Raw genomic sequence first — 25,758 nt, forward strand, 5'->3', positions numbered from 1 at the left:
TTTGTAAGGAATGCAGTTTTCTTTATTTATTATTACTATTATTAAAATTATTAATATGTTTTATGCATAAACATTTTTCCAAAATATTATGCTTATAAAATTAGTTTAATTAATAGAAAAAAATTATTAAAATAGATAATAATTTACTTTTTCTATAGAAGAAAGAATTATTTATATTCTCTATATTCTATATTGTGCAAATACTAAATATATTTAAATATTAAGAAATCATATAATTTTTTTTTACTTTAAAAATATATAATAAAAAAATTATTTTATTACTTTGCTATATTAAATAGTAATTTATACATTTCTAATATGTATAAATGAATACAAATTATATTATTTTAATTAACATTACATTTATAAAAATAACATTAAAATAATAATTATATAATTTAGTTTTAAAGCTACTTCTCTTTGTTTATATAGCAAAAAATATTATAGCTATATGAACTTTACTATGTATTTACAAAAAAATAGAAAAGAAATTAAATGAATAATTACGTACCTTTAACATAAAAAAGATACTACATTATTGTTAATTTTTCTTTACTGAACATATTACAAAATTAAATTTCTATATGATGGAACAAAAAATTATGTTTCTCCTATTTTTTAAAATTTCTGGGTTTATTTTTTTTTTATCTTGTATAAGTCATTTTAACAATGAAGCTGTATGATAATGTTATATAGATATATCTTCACTTTTCATAATTTTTACGTGCTATTTTTATTATTACTGCTCTTCAGAATTACTTTATATCATATATTAAATAATATATATTTAAGTTCTTTTTTTTAGAGTACGTTTATCAAATATTTAGGTGAGAACTATAATAATAGTAGCAAAATAGATAAAAAAAAATTATAGATTATTGGCAAAATATAAAAAGTATAAGAATTACAACGATGTAGGTTTAAATGAAAATATACAAAATAAATGAGAGCACCAAGAAAAAAATATATATAATAATAAAAAATTGGGAAAGGGAAAGACCAAACAGTCTAATATAAGTTTATTAAATAAGGCACAATACTACACAGAATATATAGATTACAATAATGTAATGTTTGATGGAAAACATTTTCATTTTAAAAAAAAATGGATAAAAAAAAAAGATTATGATGATTATGTCGAAAAAAAAAGAAGAATTTGTGATATATCTTTAAAAAAATTAAAATTTAGAAATTATGGTTATGTCGTTGCTATATTTATTATTATTTCCTTCTTTGGAATAGGAATACCAGTGTTATCAGTGATGAACTCTTTAGATACAGTATTGACATCTATTACTGAGTTTCCGTTATTTAAATATTTTGAACAAGGTATATGTGGATTGTCAGAATCACAAAAATATTGTCTTTTAGGAATAACGTTAAGTACAATTATCATTACTTTATCGATTATAGTTGTAAAGGCAATTTGTAAGATCTTAATAAATAATGAAAAATATATAAAATTTAGGTTAATGAATGACTAATATGAATAATAAAAGGCATATATACTTCTGCAAGGAATTCTTTAATATGAATTATTAGCTATAATATTTTTAATGATAAACTTAATAAGAATATATATTATGTGTAAAATATTATAAATATACATGTGTATAATTAATATATTCTATAGAAAACAATAAAACATTATATTCTTTTTTTTTTTTTTTTGGTGTATTGAACATTCTAATATTTCTAAATTTATGTTTCAAGTTATATTCTTAAGTAATTAAATATTATATAATAAATATACGTTTATATATATATATATACATTTTTATGAAAAATATATATTTGTGCTTTAAAATGATTATATAATAACATAGTTCACACTATTATACAGAAATATGATAACTTAAATTTTTAATGAAATATTATACGTTATATATTATAACATGTTGTAATCTAATATTATTATTTGTTCATTTATTAAATGTATTATTTTTTAATTAAAAAAAAGTGTGTTCTCTATTGTATTTAGTGAAACAATGTGCATATATTTCGTTTCATCCATATGTATACATGTATTTTTTTTAATTTGCAAAAAAAAAAAATTTTTATATGGAAGATATATTTTACGTGAAATGTATCTTATCACATAAATATTGGAATCATATTTTATACATATATTCAGTTCTTTTTTCATTGTATAAATATGAAATTATAAATATATAATGAATTAATATACATTTCACCTATGGATTAATTATAATTGCTTAATAACTTGAGTATTCGGAATCATTACATTCTATAAAGTTTTTAAATCAACTGTTATATTATATTTGTACCTAATTCTAGTGTTTACACAATACTTCACAAATTATTTGTATATGTATTTATTGAAAATTTATATATTTTATTTATTTTTTATATTTTTAATACGTTGTATTATTGGATAATAATTAAGAAAATACTAATAGATAATCTGTTGGATTTCTTTCTAAATATCACTTATTAGGGATTAAATAATGGAAAGTTTATATATCATTTCTAAATGTGGTATATTCAATTAATTTTGTATTTCGTCAATAATTACGTTGGATATAATTAATAATTTAATTATTAATATTTGACACAATTATAAAATTGAAAAAAACAAAAGATTTATTTTATTAGTAATATATATTAGTTTTTTTTTTTTTGTAATGTTATTTTAAAAAACAAAATTTTTTTTAATAAGTTTTTGGGTTGTATAACTTTTTGACATTACTATGATAGTGGTTGGGAACTTATTTTAATATGTAGCAATAAAATATATTAGATTATACTAATTACGATAATTATTTAATTGTTATTTTGAATTCAATTATTTATAAGATGTTTTAATTTTTTAAGAATTTTTATGAATATACAAAATTCGTATATTACTTAATAACCTATATTCAATAAGTTGGCTAATTAATAGCTACCTTGAGATAATTTCCTTATGTTACTTTTAATTTTGTTTATTATATAGTGTATTATTTCCTAATTTTGTTATAATAATATGAAAATATATTTTAAATGTAACTAGTATTTGGATAAATATTTAAAGAAATATTTATGGATGTCTATTATTAGCTCAATATTTCTTGTAAAGTATTTAAAAGAAAAATATGTTGTATTACATATTATTTAAAAAAAGAAAAATTAATTGATTTTATACACTGGTAATAAATTTTATGATTTATGCCTATATATAATATATCAGTACAAAATATATTATTTCCAGAGATCTAATAATTATAATATGGGAGCTTTATTATTCTGATTAAATTGTGTAAAAATATATATTAAACATCTAATGATGAACTAAAAATTGTGCAATATGTAACAAAATAAGATAGAAAATATATTTTTTAATATAGAATTAGTATAAATATGTGAATAAGATATTTTTATTAGTAGGTTTTATATCCCTAAGTTTTAATGTCATTTTTTTCTTTTATCTCTTCATATGATCAAAAGGATGTGATCATAATTTTATGGATGCTTTTATAGAATTATCTTGTAGAATTTTAACAGTAAATATTGTATTTGATTATTTTCAACATACAAATGTATATAGGAAAGAAGTTTATACAGACAAGAAATATATTTAATATTGAGAAAGGAAATATCTTATATGGTAAATATATTTCTGTAATAAATTTCACTTTTTTCGTTAATAAAATGTTTAAATGAAAAACATTTTAGCATTTAAGTAATACATAAATAAGTTTTTCTATTTATATATTTTTTAAAACAATATTCCACAACAATACATTCGTACATTATAATTATATATTAAATATAAATATTATTTTTAAGGCTACATATAAATGCTTTATACTAATTAAGAATATATATGTATGCTCAAACTAAACGTAAGTTCATCATAATAAAAATGTATTACTCTTTTTCTAATATATATTATTTGTAAAAAAATTAAATCATCAGTAATAATATATTATATATGGACAAATTTCATCAAATCTTTTGAAAATATATAAAATTTTTGGAACTTTTAAACTTACGCCGTTCAATTGATATATTATAACTTATTAAATAAAATACGTAATTTGATTATTAAATCTAAAAAATTATGTTTTAGAAATAATCCAAAATAGTGGAACAAACATTCAATAAAGAAATTTTTTTTTTATCATTGTCCCCCGGAGCTTATTCGGACTTGAAGCGCACAAGACATTGTATAAAGAAAAGATTTTATAATTCATATATTAATAAATTATTTAATTTGGAGGGGATAAATTATTTAAGTATAACATATTTTACTTAATAAAATATATATAAATGAATATTATAAAAACTAATATATATGTAATAATAATTAGATTACGTGTACGATTAATGATTAATAGTAGTATAAATTATGTAATAAGTTATAAATTTCATATAACCTACAAAAAATATTCTAAATTAATACGTGAAAAACATTTTAAAACATAATTTAAGTAAAATATGTAACAATCAAAATATATAAAATATTGTATTAACAGTATGTTATGTTAAATATATTATTAGTCTATTCTGTACAATATTACGAATAACTTTAATAAGGAGATTAATCAGCACAATTGTTGAGGCCTCTGCTTAAATTAAATATTCAAACTAAATAAATAAAAAAAACTAAAATTAAAAGATATTTCATTTTAAAAAAATATGTAAAATTATTATTTTTTTTTTTTTTAAGGCATAATATTATAATAAAAATTATATATTTTTGTTTATTACGATCTCGTTAAAAAAGAAAAATGATTTTATATATATTTATACTATGAAGGAAATCAATAATAAATAAATATACAAAAAAAAAAAAAGAAAAACATTACATTTTAGAAGTAAAACAAAGCTTAATGTATGTATCAATGAAATGAGAGTAGACATAAATTAAAATAAAATAAAATAAAATAAATTATTTCATTTAATTTTCGAATATATCACAATAAAAAGAAAACTGATTTGTATAAATATTATCTGTATTGTTTTTTTTTTTTTTTTTATTTTCATATGTTATATTCGTATTGAATCCCATATTATCATTATGATAAAATTGTTATATTTTAAAAGAAAGCATTTTTAAAATTCTCTATTGCAAAAATACACATTCGAAAAAGTAAAAAAATATTCATTACTATTTTCTCAAAAATTATTTATAAAATAAATCATATTTTAGTACATTAATCATTAAAAATAAAAAAAGGAATAGGAAATTTTAAAGAAAATCTGTGAATTATGTAACATTGTGATGTTACTTGTCATTATTAATTTAGTATCTGTGAAAAATTAAATAGATATAGTAAAAGAAATTTTTCATATTTAACTAGCAGTATTCTGGTTAATTTAATTTTTTATTCTGTTACATTTAAAATAATAATTTTATTATACTGAAAAAACAAGTATATTTTTATCCTTATACTTAAGAAAATTAACGTATTATATATTTTCTTAAAAATTTACTTAAAATTAATTTATCACACTCCTTTATTTATATGTAAAACATTGATGCGTAAGGAAAAATATACAATGGAAACGGTTATACGGAATAAAAAATAAAAACGTGAATTATAATTTAACATGTACATTAACAAAGGCCAAGAATATGTAGTTGGTTACATAGAACACGTAAAAATAAATGAATTATAATTAAAATAAATAAATAGATATTTTTTATTATGTTAAAAATAATTTTTGTTTTTTTGGTTTCATCTCTACTTTTCTGTAATATTATACTCTCATTTTCATATTTTGATTTTTTTAATATGCATATGTTTAATGACGATACTGTATTTATGTACGTATTATTGTAATACCTGTACTATAATAAGCGATATAACTTTAATGGATTTATTTTATTAATAATATTGAAATAATTACTTCGTCAAAAGGAAAATATTGTGATTTCATTAGGTAATTATAGTGATCCATAAAAATATATTTAAAAGTATAAAATTGCTTGAACAAAAATAAATAATTATCCATTAAGTTTTTATATTAAAACAATTATTTTGTATTAAAGTGAATATATTAATACTGGTTTAATATATATATTATGGGGTTTTTCTATAGCAGATATTAGTATTTTTTCACTATTTACTATTATAGTGTCAACGCTAAATTTACTTAGGATAAAATTAATTATAATAATGTAATAAAAACGATACAATTACAATTTATGCTATGAAATAAATTAGGTGACATTTTTAATTAAGAAACATTTTAATTAGTATAAATGCTAAAATATAAAAACATACTCAAAATGCTTAATTTTTAAATATGTTGTCATAATTTATACATATATTATTATATATGTATAGTTTTTATTTTTTTTTCTAGAACATCGTAAAGTTGAAAGGAAATTATAGAAATGGAACAATTAAATTATGTATATTCTAATTATTCATAAAAATAATAATATATTACCCTTAATTTATGTATTATTTCTAATGTGGAAGATTACGAAAATATTCACAATTTATAAAGAGCATTTCACTATTTGCTAATTTTTTTTTTTATCATTCAATTTTCAGGAAGAAATTTTACAACAGTTACCTTCAAATAAAATATATAAGGAATTTAAATCGGAGAAAAACGTAGGTAATAACCTTAATTGCAATAGATTCGATTTAGTAAAAACTAAATACAAAGATAATTGTATTAATCTTTGTAAAAAAGTTGCAAGAAATTTAAAAAATATACCCAAAGAGGATGAGGTATGGAACTATAGTCACCGTTGTTTACATTATAAATACTGGGTATATGAAGAATTAAGGAAATTATTTGAAGAAAGTTCATCATATATAGATGTCAACTCAGTTGTCAGTGAATTTCGTAATCTCCAAACTTCCATTACCGAAGATTATAGGATACTAAATTGTAGTTATAATTTCGATGACAATATTTTAAAAGGATTGAATGATAAAAAAAATAAGAGATATTTATATGAATATTTTGCAAATTATGAGAGTATTAAAAGTAAAGATTTTTGTATTTCTGTGAAAGTTGACATATATAAAAAGTATCTCAATTCTATTAAAGATTTATATAATGAAAAAAAGAATGAGTGTTGTGAAAAAAACATATTGAAGTGCCCTAACTATTTTCTGAATTGTGGAGATGAGTTTGATCCAAGTAAGCTCTTAGCTGAATTAGATTCTAATGAAAAAGTAGGTTGTAATGGATTAAAAAATATTACATATGAAACTACTAAAAAAAAACCTGATTCTATGGAGTTCGATCAAGATTTTATAAATTCATTTTATTTCACTGGATGTCGTATTCCTAGTAATGAGAGATCTTCTACAAATAATGAAGGTATGCCCTGTAATTTATTCCGAGCAAATGTTAATGTAAGAAGTGGTGTAATTGGAGATGGTGGAAATACTGAAGAAGATGTCTCTAATAGCTCATCTAAGGAAGTACAGGTGATAATATCTAGTACATATTCGGAAATGTCTGAATCTCAAAAAAGTACGAACCAGTTGCGCGTAAGTGGTCCAGTAAAAAAAAATAATATGTCACCTGAAGAAAAGACAGACGATAGTATTAGATGGTATTTTGGAAAAGGAACACTCACTTGTCAATCTAACGCTTCGGAGAATGATGACTACGGACTGTGTGAATATATGGAAGAGTTGGTTGAAGAAGGCTTTTTTATAAGAGAAGAAGACACTGGTGGTTATAAATTTAAAAAAGGAAAAAATTGGAACCCAAAATACTTAGTAAATATAGCTAAAACTAAAAGGAGATTGAAATCAAGCTCATCAAGTTTTAGAGATTTAGGTAATTCCCAAATTATAATGATCAAAAAAGACATGCAAACTTATAGTCAGATTCCAAATAGACAAATATATTCTGGAAATTATGTAGAATATAATATATTAAGGAATGTTTTCGTCCGTATTTCGATTGTAGTTTCATTAGTAATGGGATTCATATTTATTTTTTTCCTTTATCTTAAGGTAATAATCAAAAAAAAAAATTATTACAATTAATACGTTATAAGTTACAATTCATAATGCACTTTTGTTAAATTTTTATTATCTTAAAATAATTATATTTTATAAGTTTTACTTTTTTTATTTTTTTATTAGTTTACTCCATTTGGATCATGTTTAGGTAAAATTAAAAAAAGGAAAAAAAGATATAGGACTAATTTCACTGTATTAAATCAGGAAAGATTACAAAAGAGATTCATAAAACGTACTTATAGGAATTCTAGTAGGAGGAGATTTAGTGTAGTAAATGTAGAACGATGAACTTCATATCAGTGGTGTTATACAGACTATCAAATGATCTAGTTTATAGATATTAAAAAATATACAAAATTCAGATAAATATACATTTCTATTAAATATGCGTAATTAAAAAGAACAAGAAAAAAAATGGCATAATTAATATATATATGTTCTTGTTTTCCACTATTTATATTTATTTGTGTGTACTTTTTTTTATATTTTGTAATAATATTATTAATTGAATTTTTTTATAACACTTTGTTTTTTTCAAAAATAATTATAATTTTAGCAAATGATATTATTATTTTTTCCATGTGAAATAATATATTTAACTTTGATGATTAGTAAGAAATTAGGGTTCTAATAAAGTACGAGTTGCAAATGCATATTGGTAAAATATATTTATTTATTTTATTTATACTCAAAAATGGTCAAATAAATAGATTTTATGATTTGTTAAAGATTCAGATATAACAAATATGTTATAGTTATATATAATATAAAAATAAATTTTTATTTATAGCTATAATGAATGAATTGAGAAGAAATAAATTAGCAGATAATATAGTATCCCTATGAATTCCCCCTCATGTAATCTTGCTTTAAACCAGAATAAAATATTTTTTAGATTATTTGTTTTTTATAATAAACGATAAATAGAAAATTAAGATTATATATTATATTATTATGCATGTACAAACTCTTTACATTCGTAATAATATTTATATATTATTATTGTATCTAATTTTTTTGTGTAACCTAATATGGAATCTGACGCACGCAGCTTTTATCTATATAAGTTGTAGTTAATGAATATTTTGTACTTTATACTAGACAAGAATTGTATTTAAAATATACATAATTAAATTTGAATATTAAAGATATTAATAAAAGGTTTTATTAATATAATATATATTAATTATAAGAAGAATATATTAAAGTATAGATGACAAAAACTAATAATAAACGTCATTAATAAAAATGTTAATACAATTATTTATATCAAAAAAAAAAAAAAAAAAAACAGCATATAGTAATACGTTTTATGCACGAAAATTAAATTATGATTCATTTCAAAATTTTATATCGCTATTATTAGTTGACATAATTATTAATAAAATTTTAGTTGAAGTTCCGCTAGTGTTTACATAACAACATTATTATTATTCAAACATTCAATATTAAAAAAAGAAATCTTATTGATATCATTATAGAATATATATAAATTATATAAAGATTAATCATTTTTGCTTTTTGCATAAGTATATGCTATTAAATTATTTAAAAATATTTATGTATATTTTACATCATCCGATTTTTATCTGTTCGTAAAATTTTTATTTTTGTGAATTTATTTTAATTAATAAATTACTGACACAATTTTCCTAATAAAAAATTCAAATACTACTTAAAAAAAGAATAATTTAATTAAATATTTTTTAATTTTAAATATTCATAAGACTTTATAAATATAAATTTATTTTATTGTTAAAATTGAATAAAAATGTAGTTTATTTATTTTCTATATGATAGGAATTAAATTACAACATACAGAATAATATTTAATACGTTATAAAAAAAAAAAAAAAAAATAGAAATTTTTTATTTTTATTTTATAAGAGTAAAATATTTAAACCAATAGATTAATAATATATAACTTATTTTTTGCTATTTATTCTATTAATATTTCTCCTTAAGATATAATTTATTAAAAAAAAAAATGAATTTAAGCATACATAAAAATTTTCATTTAGAAATAAAAGCACAAATTATATATATTTTAAAATTATCAATTTCAAAGCATATATTATAAAAATAAAAAATCAATATTTATTTACTATTAAAATATATATTTTTTTATTAATATGTTGAAAATTTTATTTTTTTAATGTAATATAAACTATGAAAAAATTAATAGGATTGCATAGAAAATAATTCAATGAATTAAATGATATAGCACAAAAATTAGTACTTATATATTATTTTTTTTTTTGTTAGTATTTTCACTATTACTATATTGTAGTAATTAGTATTTTATTAGCAATAAGCAATTTTTGCATAATATTATGTTTATAAAATTATAATTATTATATGCGAAATATTAGTAAGATATTTTATTATTATCTTTATAAGTAAGGTGAAAAATTTTATATATTGTGTATGTTCTATATTCTATGTAAACTTAATATTTAGAAATATTCATATGCCATTTTTTTTTTTTTTTTTTTTAAAGGAATAAAAAATAAAATTATTTACATGTACTAATATATAGAATAATTAATTTATATATATTGGATAATTATTAATTAGTCCATAATACATTATGTTAATGAAAGTTATTGTTTTTATAAATTACATTAAGATAATTATTTTATAATAAATTTTTTGGGGTATATTCCATTTTTTATATAGTAAAATGAATTATAGTTATGTACATATTATTAAGTATCTATGAAAAGATATTAAAAGAGCTTATTATAATGTCTTTTGCAACTAGCAAAATATAGTTTTATTATTAATTTTTTTTTTAACTGAATATATTACACTATTAGTATTTTTTATCATGGAAGAAAACTTTAAGTTACTCATATTTACTAAAACTTTTATGTTTATGCTTTTAACTTGGATATTTCATTTTAACGATGATTTGGTATGATAATAATATAGATGCATGTATAATTAATATTATTTACATTTTATTTTTATTAACAATTTCGTTAGTAATAAATTATTTATTCTTTTAATTTATGCATATAATATTCTTTTTTTTGTAGGGTAACTTTTATACATATTTTTATAAGAATTATTCCTTTGACGAAAAATTATGTACAATAACTTATCGTTTACTAGCAAAACATAAACAAGGGAAGTGTTCAAATACTAAATGGATAAATGAAGTTATACCAAATAATGGAAAGTACAAACAAAAAGATACATATAACAATGAAAAAATAACTAAAGGAAAAAGTATACGAATAGATAAATGTTCATCAAAGTGTGGAGAAAACTATAAAGTACCTAAAAGAAATGAATTTAATATGTATACCCGTCGAAATTCATATTGTAAAAAAAGAGCATTTGACAAAATGTATTATAAAAATATAGTTAGGAATGAAGCTATTGAAGATTTTAAGTTTTTAAAAAAAAGTATTAAGTTAAAATTATTTGGGATTTTTATTTTAGGTAGCTTCCATATACTAGTTGGTACTGCATTACTTGTCTTAAAACAATTGGATTATTTGGATGCAATTGATAAACTTTTACCTATATCTGGTGAGAATGTTTCATCAGCTGCGTTATTCTTGATATTAACATTTGTAGTTGAAGCAGCAATTTTGTATCTGAATAAAAAAGTTCTAAAATATATAAAGGCTTTAGAAAAAAAAAGTGACATTCATAATACGGCATATTCTTTATTACATAAGGTAGTTTTATAAAAAAAATAAGATTTATAATTTCCATATTCATATATATAAATAACAAATATATCTATAATTGTTGAAAATAAATAAAACTTCCTGTATGTAAATCGACTTATTAATGAGTTATGGTGTTAATATACACTTATTTTTATTTTATTTTTTTTGTTAATTTGAAAGTAATAGATTTTTCATTTATTATATTAATATATTTTCTTATCTAAACAGAGTATTATGGCTCATATATATATTTCTGTAACTAACAAGATTTTTTAGAAAAATATATGTGAATTTTATCAAATTAATATATAAAAGTGCAATTTGTTTAATTTCTCGATGTTATGTACCAAATTATATTTGTAGTATAAAAAATAGTACCAATTATTTTTGTTTGTGTTTTCTTATTCTTAAATAATTATCTATAGAAATGAAAAAAGTCATTATTCGTTTAAAATTAGAAATAAATATGTTTTTTTTAGTACATTATCGAATTGAATGTATTCTTTTGTATATATATATATTTAATATAAAAGCGAATTTGCAGTTTATATTACGAAATAAGCATTACCATATATACAATATGATATATATTTATTTTAAAAAATATTTTTGATAGACATAATATATTTTTAAATAGTATAATTGTGAAGTTAAAAATATATAGTAAAAAAATATCCTTTTATGAAGAATGCATAATTTAGGAAATATGGTTAAAATTTTAAATACACCAATGCTACTATATTTTATAATATTGGCTACATAATTAAATATACTATTCGTTTTTAAAATGAAAAATAGAAACTTAAAAATTTTAAGAAATTGAAATATTTCTTTATTTATATACGTAAAAAAAAAAGAAAATTTGAAGGAAAAACAATATAAGTTTAAAAAATAATTTAATCTTTAAAATGTTTTATTTTTCTTTTAATATTATGCTTTAAAATATAAATAAAAGCAATTTTTTTATTGCTGGAATAATTTATTTAAAAAAAAATAAACTATTAAACATATATTTAATTTGTATTTGACTTAAAAAAATAATTACTATAGATTAATTATGATAGAAATATTTCAAGTTAATATTATATAAATATATCTGTGACGAAATTTTTTTTTAATATTTTTATAATTTTCTTTGTCATATAACTTATTATACAGTTAGGAATGCATATACATATATATATACAATATATTACGCTTTACGTATTATTAAACAAAAAACAAATATATTTATTTATTTAATAACTTATTAGATTAAAAATAAGTTTATTAAACTTTATATTATATTATACATATTAGAAAGTGATATTCACCATAACATGTAACTTTGTAGCATACTGTAAAAGAAAAATAGATTAAGAATATAATTATTGTTCTTTTTGAAGGTGCAATAAAAATATTCTTATTATAAATCATAGTAAAAATAAATTCCTGTTAATGAAAAACATTATGTTATTATGTTTATAACATTTCAGTGATAGATTACATAAATGAAGTATAAACAAATTAAATATTTAAGAAAAACATAAAAACAATTGACAAATAACATGCATATAATTAAACGAATTTTTTTGTAGGTTACTAATCTTCTCTATAATATTATTATTTTGGGAGACTGTTTTTCAATATTTTGTATTAATCTAATATATATATATTATAAACCAATGGGCATTTAAAATATGATATATATTTAACATATCTTAGAATTTTACGAATAAAATTAGTTATTAATGATTCAGCCAAAAAACATTACTTAAAACTTCGTGAATTAATATTCTAATAATTAGTACAAAACAATTAATTTTTTTTTTTACATGCGCATTAAAAAATTCCCATTTTTATTAATTTAAAGATTAATATAAATTTTTTCTAGATGTTCATACAGAAATAAAAAGAAATATATATGTTATGTATATCTCCTAATATGCATATTTATTTTTATATATGACTTTTGCTTATTTTATTTATATTACTCATTACATTGTTCTTTTTTGTTCCCTTATGATATCAGAGTATTTAAGAATTATCTTTCATGGACAACGGATGTTTTATCTGAAATATCATCAGAATATATTTTGGATGCATACCTATGAATTTATAAGATATGAGTTCCTGATATTTCAACGGTTTTGTTTAATTTCTCATCATTAACTGTGAAATTTACATTTGCATTATCTTCACTTATCCAATCTTCTATCTCATTTCTGAGACTGTCATTTCCTATATTAGTATAGACTTCCTTATTTCGTGTATTTTTCAAGTCATTTCTGTTATATTCAATATTTTCTGTAATTTTTTGTTTTGTATCTGAATATACTTCTTTTTTCCATTCATTTAGGTTACTATCCAAATAAGATTCCCTTTTTTCAAAGTTCATCTCCTTTTTAAATTCTTCAAATATCGTCGTAAGTACTAGAATACATATATTTGTTAATAATTTTTTTTTTATATATTTATATATTTCTTCATAATTTTCTTTGTTTTGGAATTCTTCTATATTTATTAGTGATATATAATTTTTAGTACCTTTATTTACCCATTCATCTGATATATTGTTCAAATCCATTGCTAATAATTTGAGTGAGTCTTGTTCCATATATTGTTCTATAACATAACTCTGTTTTGATATCCACTGTTTCCATAGATCCTTTTCTTTTTCTAAAAATGGAACTTTGTGATTTTCACTAGAAAGTTTCTTATTAAATTTTTCCATTTCTTGGATGTAAGCTATTTCTCTTTTCCATTCATTTTTTAAATTATTAAACCAATCTTCTTTTTTCAGTTTATTAGAAATATTTCTATGTTTTTCCATCCATTTATTCCATAGAATACTTGATTTTTTTATATCATAGGTACATTTAATATTTTCTGATATTTGATCGTCTTTTGTTAAATAGGGATAAGTTCTGTACTCCCTTTTTGAGAATTCATCTAGACATATTTGTAAGAATTCTTCTTTGTTACTTTGCCATTTTTCATTTATGCATTTTTCTACTACCTCCATATGTATTTCTATTATGGTCTTGGACTTGTTTATTTTTCGCTTTGATAAGTTTACATTTTTTTTAAGTTCATTTATTCTAAAATATTTTATGATTTCTTCATCATCATATATTGAGGGTGCTAATTGATCATCTGTTAAAAGATTACTTTTATTGTTAAAAAATGAAGGTACACGTAATCTAATAAATTTAACATGTCTTCGTCTTATCTTTTTTTTTTTTTTAAACATTCCTATTAAAGCGTACTATAAAAAAATTTTTTTTTATATAATAAATTATTACAGTAATAAAATATTCATATATATTTTAATATTTATTATTTATTTTACCTTAATAAAAAGGGAAAATACAATGACACATATAACGCATATTAGAACTGGAGATATGTGTGTGACAACTGTATGCTCTTCTGAATCTGTAATTTTATATTATATATGTAAGTTATATAACATAGATATTTGAAAAATAGCAAAATAAGTAGAATTAATTGTACCTAGAATTTTAGGGTGGTTATTATTATCAGAACTTGAAGAAGGGACGGATGCTTCAGACGTTAACAGATTGGTTTCAGTAGAATGAGGTCCTAGTGACACATGAGCACCTGGAGTATGCACTATTTTATGGGCTGGTGGCAATTGTTCATTGGTTTCAGGTTCTGGTGATATATGTGAATCTTCATATTGCTTAGTTTCTATATTTTGAATTTTTATGGTATCACTTTGTGTACCTGAAGATCCATTTGATAATAGGTCTTGGAAATTAGACTGGGATGCATTCTGAACGCCATGTTCAGTTTGAATTTCCCCTCTGAGTGAACTTTCATCAACTTCTTCCGCTTTAACATTATGATCAGGTAGATTATAATCTGTATTATGTCTAACGTTTGGTAAAGGTGTTTCGTCTTCTTTAGATGTATGAGACGCAAGTGCATTTAAATTATTATATCTACATTCAGTAAGCATACTAAATATATTACTTCCTAGTATGTTGCATTTTTTTGTTGGAAAATGAGATGGTTGGATATTGCATTTACTTATAATGGGTTCTTTTTTATTATTAAAATAATCCTTTTTACTATTAATCCAAGAATTATATTCTTTAATTTTAAGTGCACATTCTGAATTACATTTACCTTCATCAGTATGGCCTTTTTTAAGGCAACTTATTTCATTCATTCTTGTTTCTTTTTCTTCACAGAAATCTTCTACTTCATAATTTAAATTTAGAAGTGCTAAATCCTTTTCATTCATAATCACAGGGCATCCTCCATGTTGCTTTAATTTTTCGTATTCAACTTTTATCCAATTGTATATTGTTCCTTCCCATATATCTTTTAATCTACTATAATATACTGGAGGAGATATATTATTAATTATATATTTAGCTAAATCTTGGCATCCATTCCTAAATATTTTTTATCTCTCTCCTTAATCAAGGAACTAGTTTTACTTTTTACATATGTTTTAATGTTATTAAATTTCGATTCTCTAATGAACAAGAAATATCCAGAAGCTTGAACATTCAATTTCTAGATTCAAAAAAATTATTTAATAATTAATATTTACATTGGTTTTATTATCAACTTTTTATTATAAATAAAAATTTTATACATAAAAACAATAATATAAAAAATAAAGAATATTACCGGGGTAAAACATTTATCCATTATGAATATACATGTATACTGTAAATCCTAGTAAGAGTATGAGGAAAAATACAAATTTATATTTTTTATTTTATCAATATTGTAATTATAAATTAACATATCTTAATGAAAAGAAATAAAATTACCATTTACAAGAGAATATATATATGAACTACATAATAACTGAATAAAATACTATACATTTTATATAACTCTTACCTTCCTTTAACTTAAATGAATATTTCACAACTGTAGATATATCCTAATTAAATTTTAATAGTAAATATCAGCTATGTATTTGGGTAAAAAATTCATATTAACATCAAAAGGAAAATATTAAATAGATAACAATACATAATTACATATAAGTAACATTAATAAATAATATATATTTGAATCTATAAAAATAACATTTATGTAAGTATTGAATCTTTTCCTTAATGTTTTTTTTTATTGAACATATATATATAAATATTATTATCTGTACTAAATATAATTATATCTTTCATTTCTTTGCTTTTCAGAAAATATAATATATACAAAAAAATATTATTAGATATGATAGTATGTTTCTTTTTTATTGTAGTATTTTGTTATTTATGTTTGATATAGAACATTATATTTTTATAATTACTTTATTATCGCATTATTAAACTTATTATATTGTATATAGAAAGGAAATTAATTATATAGATATTATTTAATTACTATAGTTTGTAAGAGTACATAGCATCAATAAGTATAAGTTACACTTAATATATTACTTATAAGTATTGCTTAAAATTTCCTTATTTGTTGTATATACTATTCCACTGAATAGTTTTATGATGAATTAATATATTATATATATATATATGTTCTGTATATGACAATTAACTTTTTTTACTATGAATAAATTTATGAAGCATACAAATTGCTTAATCAAAAAAATGTATATTTAGGCATATTTATTAAAGAAGATATGTTTAGACAATTAATAAAAAAAATGAAAAATTTTAGGGATATAGTAAGATTAACTTTATCATATATTAAAAAAAAAGTAATATAAATTGTAATAATGTAATATAGTATTAGAATGTTATAATATTGAATGAAATAATAAACTACAGCATAAGAGAGTGAAGTCTCATAGTTATATTTATGTAATTACTTAGGCATATATTATAACAATTAGATAAAAAAAATGTTATGTTTTTTATTTTATATAATTATAGGAAAACAAAGATTTAACAAATTTTATTTGTATCATCTTAGCATTTATGTAAAAAGTGTAATTTATTATTATTAATACATTTAAATGAACAAATTAGTAAAAGAAATTATAAACAGTTTAAATGCATTAGAAACATATGTTATTCTATTATAATTTAAAAATATTTTTACTTATTTAAAATTTTTATTTGGAACTAGCACATAAGTTATAACGAATAATAAGTATATTAGAAAAAAAGAAATTACATATTCATTATAAATAATTATAAATAATTGCTTGATATAAAAAATTAAGTTATTTTTTTAAAATTTCATCAATCTGACATACTAAAGCGTTATAGTTTTCATTTATTTTTAATATTTGAATTTATATTTATACGAATTATTTGTTTTAAAATTGTTTTTTTCTTTTAGTACCTTTCAACCTTTTCAATTTATAAAAAACTTGTTTTAAATAATAAAAATATAAGAGCGAATAAGTATAAAAATAATTTACCATATAAGATATTATAAATTAAAATATATTACTTATGAGCTAAACATAATATATAATGAACTTATAATAGTGGATAAATATGTAAGAACCAAAAATATTATTTTATCAAATATATGAAAGCTTACTGAATATATTGACAAATTATTCTATTCAAATATATATATAACAAAATTTATTATATGCTATTTTTTTATTTAATGTTTTATAAATATATTAAAATATTTTTTTACTTTGTTTTTGATGTATTTTTTATTATTTTATTTAAATTTATAATTACATGTATTTTATGGTTTTTCCGTTTATTAGTTACTTATGATTAGAAATAATGAAAAATTAACTAACATTTATATGAATTATTGAATATTTATTTATAATTATGGGCATAGATACTTTTTTTATTTAAAATAAAATATTTTACATTAAAATATATATTTTTCTTATGTAAATTTTTTTACGTTAAATAATATAATATGTTGCAATATATATATAAAGCAGAACAACAAGGAAATGAAATATACGTAAAAAAAAAATTTTATTCAACTTTATTAAGTTACGATAAATAACATATTATAATTTTTTTTTATTTAATATATACGGATACACAATATAAGATCTCTTATACGTATTATTATAAAAAATCAGTTACATATGTAAATTTAAAGTACACATTATTTAACATTATGGCTCATAATTATACATATATTATAACAGTGAAAGCAGCCTTAAATTATAATATACGTGAAAAATAAAATGAAAATATTTTTTTGATAAATATGATTTAATTTTATGAATACTGTTTTATTTCTATAAATAAACATAGATTAGCATCATATTATATAAGGAACTCCTCCTCGTATGTCACATTATTCAAGATATAATAAATTATATTTATCCAGGTTTTCTGAATTTAGGGTATGAGCTATTTTTGTTGAGTTTTAGTTAATATTATTTAATCCTATTTGATTTTATATTATAATTCTATGTACAATTTTTTTAATACCAAATTTTATAAGTATAACAATGACAATACATAATTTGAATTAGAGTTTTTATTATATATGACAATTTAATTATCCTATTATAAAAGTGAAAATTCACGAATTACTCTTGCATGAATATAAATAATATCATTATTATTAGCAGTTTTTAATCGATTCCATGAAAATTTTATTTTTCCATTATATTTAGTGATAAAGTTATGCATGTTTATTTGTTGAAATGTTCTTTTATACATATATTATATTGATTAATTTCTGATAAATATTGTATATCCTAACAATGTTAATCTTGCATAATAATATTAATATTGTCTACATATTTTATATGTATATGCTTTTACGTTTTTTCTATCCCTTCTTCACAGTACGTAAATTTCAATAAAATATTTATGCATTAATTTCATTTTGTCTTTTTTTATCTAATTAAAAATGTTTATTAGCTTCTTTTTATAAGAATACACTAGAGTTCTCTCTGAATCATAGTCATATATATAATATTTTGTTCGTAATATTATAACTAAAAAATTTATTCTCATATTTTTTCGTTTCTGTATATTTTTAAAATACACTAGAATTAACTTGTTGAAAACTATTTATGAAGAAATATATTTATTAATGAAATTGAACAAATTGAAATTTTGTGTATCATTATATATTATATAATACCTGCTATCAGAGGAATATTTCAGATCATGTTCAGAACAATTTATTGATATTTATTCATTTTTCTTATTATGATATTTCAAAATATTTACATTTTTTTTATTGAATACAACAGAAAAGTCTATATAAAGTAAACTACCTTTAAAAATATTACATATAAGTAAATTCAACACTGTTATAACAGTGATTTTATGTAATTAAATTAGAAAGACAAAGAACTGCTTCCTCTTTTTAGTTAGATTAATTTATAATTTTAGAAGAATGAAAAAATAGAAAAACACTTCAATAAAGGTTAACGTAATCAATGAACATAATGATGTAAATTTATGTCCTAAGATATTATAGGGTGCTTTTTTTTGTGATAATATACACGTAATTCAGAAATTTATAGTAGATTAATTTATCTAAATAGGATATTTTAAAAACAATGTAATTTTTCAATTAGCCATATGAGTTTTATTAGTACCATATTTATTTTTAAAGTTTTGGAATTGCGCATGAAAATTATTGTCTTTTTTATAATACATTTTTATATATGGTAATATAAGTAATAACATGTTTAAACATAGACGCATTGATTTATATATGAATATAAGAATAAATATTTTTTAAAAATAATGAGCACGTAAATTTTATTAAAAATATAAAAAAGGGAAATATTCTAAACTGTTTTTCCTTTTTGAGATGGAAAATATATTGTTATATATAAATATATTATAGTTATATCCATATAAGCGATATATTACATTCTTTAAAAATTTATCATTTATATGAATACATTATTCTTTGCGCGCATTTTACTATATAGATAACATAAGTATAAAATAATATTTTGAAATTTAATCTTATTTTACATTTAAGTAATTTTATGAGAATGTAATAAATATTAATAATATTTTTTATTAGAAATAAAAAATATAATATAAAAAATAAGTAAAATTTATTGACATATATAATAACATAATTCACTTGTTGAATATATATTTTAGGAGACAATTAGATGTTCAAAAAGAAAGTGAATATATTTGTATATGATTTCTAGATCTAAAAAAAATAAGTAATTTAGCGAATGCAAATATACTTTTTAGAATAAAAGATTAAATATATGTTTAATGAAAATGAATGTTGTTCAAATATAAAAGATTCATAAGTAAATTTTTCGTAATATTCTAATATAAAATACCCTTGTATTACATAATTTATTTTATAAGTTATATGTATATTATTATGAATACTTAAATTCTTTTAAAATATATTTTATAGAGAAACATTAGCTGTATGTATAAATGTGAGGCGACCAAATTATGAGAAAACGCCAAAAATATTTTATAAGTATCCTCATATATAATGTCACTGATGTTTTATATATATTATAACAATGAAAATGAAATAATGATATTTTTTGTAAGTATAGTTTTTTGGTCTGTAATTTAATAAAGTATATTAAAGTTATCAATGTTTATTTATAGTTTTATCTATTTTCATAGACGTCATAACTATTTAAGAATAACAATACAATGTTATATCCAAGACGATTACAATAATTGTATGAACATATTATTTTTATAATTTTCATTTTATCAGATATGAAATTTAAAAATAGAAATATTGTTGTATAATATATATTTGTTATTAAAAATATTTTTTACAATATATTATTAATATAATTATGTCGATTTATTATGCTTCATCTATGAAACTTACTCCAACCGCAGTATTTTTAGTAGAATAAATAAAAAATAATATATTGTTTCTAGTATTATAAATAGAAAAATTATTACATCACCTACTCTAGTATATTATATTGTTATTCTTTCTAATATTATATGTATATATGGTGTAATGCTTATTATTTGTGAATTTATTTAATTTGATATATTTTTAAACTAGTGATATTGTACATAATATTTCTACAAAATTATTATTTTTAATCTCTTCGTCTGTTTTATTAATATATCAATATTTTTTTTAAATACATATAATTAATTAAAAAGAAAATTAAGAAATCAAGTAGATAAATCTATTGATTTTTTATTCTGAAATAATTAAATGAATTTAACTTAATTAAAATATATAAGTTTCCAAAATTATGATACTAGAATAAAATGTAAATCTTCATTTGATTTTAGAATGCGTATTTCTTTATATATTTTGTATTTCCGTGTAAATTTGCCTTTTTTTAAAAAATTATACTCAATAAAATATTTATGTACTTACAGACGAAATAATATATTTGTTATAATTAACATAACGTATTTTTTTATTACTATAATTATTATATTATAATAATATTATTTATTAAATTACTAGTTTTAACAAAGTAAAATGTTTACAAAATTACAATTATTAATATGATAATAATCATAACATTTGTAATAATTATATTAATGTATAGAAGTATATATAATATATATATTCTCTACAAACTGTATTGTAGATAAACTTAACATTTATATATAATAAAAAATAACATATTTATTTCTTAGTTTATTTTCAAAATTATTAATAAAATAATCATTTAATTAATAACTTAGTTTAAATAAGGAAATTATAATTTTTACATAATAATGAAGCAATTAGAATTATTTTATTTTAATGAAAGTAATTTTACATTTTATATCTGATAAAATAAAAATAGTTTTATACATTTTACTATGTATTTACGGAGTAATAACAAAAATATAATTTTAACTAAATGTAACATCATTTATCTTCATAAGCATATCATTTTAATTTTAGCAACTTGATTACATAATTTAAAAAGTTTAAATGATGAAGCAAAAAATAAAATTACATATTATTATTAAAATTTCTATGTTTCTCTTTTTAACTTGGATATGTCATTTTAGCAATAATCTGGTACTGTTATTTAATTTAATGTCATTTGTTTAAATTACATTTATAGTTCCTGTTATTTTTTAATAATACTGTTATTTTAGCATTATACTATTTATTATTCTGAATAATAAATAATAATTTTTCTCCTTTAGAGTACATTTAGTAAGACCTTGGATAAAAATTTCAATCTTGTTAAAAAATTAGTTACAAGAAATTACCGATCACTAGTAAAATATAAGCAAGACAATTCAAATAATGCACGTTTAAAAGAACAATTTCCGAATAATGAAGTGAATGAAAAAAATGATATATATAGTAATAAAAAGGGGGCCAAAATAAAAAGCAAACAATCAAATAGAAGTTTGTTAAATAAGGCACAATACTATACAGAAGTTGTTGATTATAATAATGGAATGTTTGATGGAAAACATTTCCATTTTGAAAAAAAATTAATAAAAAAAAAAGATTACGATAATATTATTGAAAGAAAAAGGAGGATTAGAAATATAAGTTTAAAGAAAATAAAATTTAGAAGTTATAGTTTCGGAGTTACTATATTATTTCTTTTTTTCTTGCTAGGATTTGGATACCCCGCATTGCATCATTATAGTGTGTTGGAAGGAGTAGGAGAAAAACTCATAGAATTACTATCAGTTTTTTATGATAAACTTAATGAGGCATTAGAAGCGTCCGAAATGTGTATAATATTATATAGCGTAGTTATTGTTATATTATCTGTCATAATTATAGTAGCAATTTATAAAATCTTAAGAAATAATGAAAAATATAAAATAATAAAGCTGATGACTGAATAAAACAAATTATAACGAATATCTATTTCTCATTAAGTAAATTATTAGTATGAACCAATATGTGAAATATCCTTAGTTATATATTCTTAATAAACATTACTATAATTTACATAATGTTATAAATGTACGTTTGTATACCATATTTTTTAATGAAAAACAGCCAAAAATTATGCTCTTCATTTTTTTATGAACTTGAATTTTCTAAGGTTTTTCAAATTGTATTTCAAAGTGTTATTTATGTAGAATTAATTATCTATAAGCTAATGTTCATATTTATGCTTTTAAATATATTTCTATTAAAAATATATATTAATCCTTTAAAAAGAATAAAAAGTGTCACAATTCATATATATTTATAGAACGATGATAGCTTGCATCAGTAATGAAAGGTGCTGATCTATATTTTTAATTTTCTTTTGAGATCAGAATTATTTGTTCAGTATATTAGTCAATATGTGTTATATATTAAAATTAAAAGTAATTGCTTCTTCTTTTGTATTTAATAAAGAGAAATCGATATATTTTGTTGTACTGATATATATGTATACGTATACATGTTTTTTTCTTTAAAACGTAATAATTATTCTATAAAATACTTCTTATGAGTAATATAGAAAAAAAAATTTAATATAAAAATAGATACATGAGACTTCATTTTTTTGAGTAGTGTGAATGTGAGATTATGTCTATTTAACAAAGCATTTTTGTTTAATTATAGATTAATAATAATCATGTTTTAATTTGTGTATTCTATTTTTTTACTAATATATGAAAAGTTATGTTAAATTGTGCTTTTATTATTGTGCTTAATTGTGGTGCTAATTGATCTTTACACAATTATCAATATATATATAATATTTTAAATTTACAATTTAATATAATATGTATTAATATTATGTTTTATGGGGTTATAAGATTAAATTATTAAATTATAATAAATAAGGCATTAATTAGTAACATATACGAATTATTTTTATTTTCCTTTACATAATTGTAAATATCTAAAAATGTTATATATACCTAAACTTTTAAATTGTAATCAATAGTTAAAGCAAATATATATTTTCTACAATCTTTTCTTTGTGTGCTATTATTTTTTTATGTATTTGATTTATATTTTATGGACGTCTATATATATGTTAAGGATATAATATTATATTAAAGATATTTAAAAATACATAGAGATTATATTGATAATTCCTAACACATTCACAATATTAATATTAATTTTTAAAATAAATTCTAATAAATTATAATTTTATTTTTATTTACAAACATTATGAATACAGGTTTATTTTTCATTTTACTGCTAAGAAATACTCAAAATATAGTATTGTAATTTTAATTTGAGTAGTTTCTCTAAGTAAGGTATTACTATGTTTGTGTATTTTTATTCTGTTCTATTAATGGAATAGTTATATTTATTATGAGTATTGGGTAATTTTGGACATGTTTTTATTTATATGTGTATCTTAAATATGCATGATAAAATGTGCTGATAATAAAAGTGAAATCTTATTCATTCTTGTCAAAATTAAGAAAATGTTTTATTGAACTAAGATTATTATAATAATCATACTTTGAATACACGACTTACCATTTTTTTTTATTACATTATAATATTTTAGTGTATAAATATATATAAGTAAAAATAAAATAATAAATTAATTAAAATAATTTTAAAACATCTTATTTGCACATGATAATATAAATTCTTCTTAAATAGATATTATAATATTATAAAATGATTATACAAAAATAAAAAACTACAATTTATTTAAATTCTAAATTTATATTGTTTTATATATTTAGTATTATGATATAAATTCGATCTTTTATAAATATTACATATCAATAAAAAATGAAAGTGTTAAAATTAAAATATCATAAAATATTCTACAAAATATCTTTTACAGCACTAGTTATTAATAATATGTAACTATAGTAACTAGTTTTTACAAAATGTTATGTTAATTCGTAGAAGAAAAAAATCGCTAAAATAAGTTATTACAGTCTCAATAAACAGAATAATAAATTATCTACATTCTCTACACTCTATATAATCCATGATCTATATAAATTCAATATATAAAATTATTAAGAAAATTTATATGTTTTTTTATTTTATTCTTAGAAGGATAAAAAAAAATTATTTAAATAATGATATATATTAAATAATTAGTCTTTGTATTTTTAATATTCATAAATAAACATATATTATTTCATTTTAATGATAATTTGATTATATAAAATAAAGATAAAAATTATATATTAAGAAGATGTATATCCTTGTCTTTGTTGTAGGAGGATTTGCATTTATATAAATTTTATTATGATTTTTCAAAATATATTTAAAAAAAAATTAAAAGGATAAGTATAACTTCTTTTATCATTAGAAGTATATTATATTATTATTAATAATTTACGTAGTATATTACAATAATACAAATATACATT

The 25,758-nt window shown here is 19.0% G+C and overlaps 5 protein-coding genes across 5 annotated transcripts; 4 read left to right on the forward strand and 1 right to left on the reverse strand.

Moving 5' to 3' along the window:
* Positions 1-1,070: 1,070 nt before the first annotated feature.
* MKS88_000598 (uncharacterized protein) lies at positions 1,071-1,484 on the forward strand (the record flags this gene model as incomplete). The annotated part of the gene is made up of 1 exon (XM_067217157.1): positions 1,071-1,484. One exon carries the CDS (start codon positions 1,071-1,073, stop codon positions 1,482-1,484), a length of 414 nt encoding a protein of 137 aa, XP_067075832.1.
* Positions 1,485-6,346: 4,862 nt separating this feature from the next.
* On the forward strand, positions 6,347-8,237 carry MKS88_000599 (PIR protein; the record flags this gene model as incomplete). Its single annotated transcript, XM_067217168.1, has 3 exons — positions 6,347-6,364; positions 6,510-7,901; positions 8,073-8,237. 3 exons carry the CDS (start codon positions 6,347-6,349, stop codon positions 8,235-8,237), a joined length of 1,575 nt encoding a protein of 524 aa, XP_067075833.1.
* Positions 8,238-10,779: 2,542 nt separating this feature from the next.
* On the forward strand, positions 10,780-11,653 carry MKS88_000600 (uncharacterized protein; the record flags this gene model as incomplete). The annotated part of the gene is made up of 2 exons (XM_067217179.1): positions 10,780-10,866; positions 10,991-11,653. 2 exons carry the CDS (start codon positions 10,780-10,782, stop codon positions 11,651-11,653), a joined length of 750 nt encoding a protein of 249 aa, XP_067075834.1.
* Positions 11,654-13,730: 2,077 nt separating this feature from the next.
* On the reverse strand, positions 13,731-16,303 carry MKS88_000601 (uncharacterized protein; the record flags this gene model as incomplete). The annotated part of the gene is made up of 4 exons (XM_067217190.1): positions 13,731-14,869; positions 15,131-15,988; positions 16,087-16,165; positions 16,283-16,303. 4 exons carry the CDS (start codon positions 16,301-16,303, stop codon positions 13,731-13,733), a joined length of 2,097 nt encoding a protein of 698 aa, XP_067075835.1.
* A 6,117-nt stretch (positions 16,304-22,420) lies between these two features.
* MKS88_000602 (uncharacterized protein) lies at positions 22,421-23,304 on the forward strand (the record flags this gene model as incomplete). Its single annotated transcript, XM_067217199.1, has 2 exons — positions 22,421-22,510; positions 22,642-23,304. The coding sequence occupies 2 exons, from the start codon at positions 22,421-22,423 to the stop codon at positions 23,302-23,304; spliced, it is 753 nt and encodes a 250-aa protein (XP_067075836.1).
* Between the last annotated feature and the right edge of the window lie 2,454 nt (positions 23,305-25,758).

The sequence above is a fragment of the Plasmodium brasilianum genome, chromosome 1, assembly GCF_023973825.1.
Source record: "Plasmodium brasilianum strain Bolivian I chromosome 1, whole genome shotgun sequence".
Classification (NCBI taxonomy): Eukaryota; Apicomplexa; class Aconoidasida; order Haemosporida; family Plasmodiidae; genus Plasmodium; species Plasmodium brasilianum.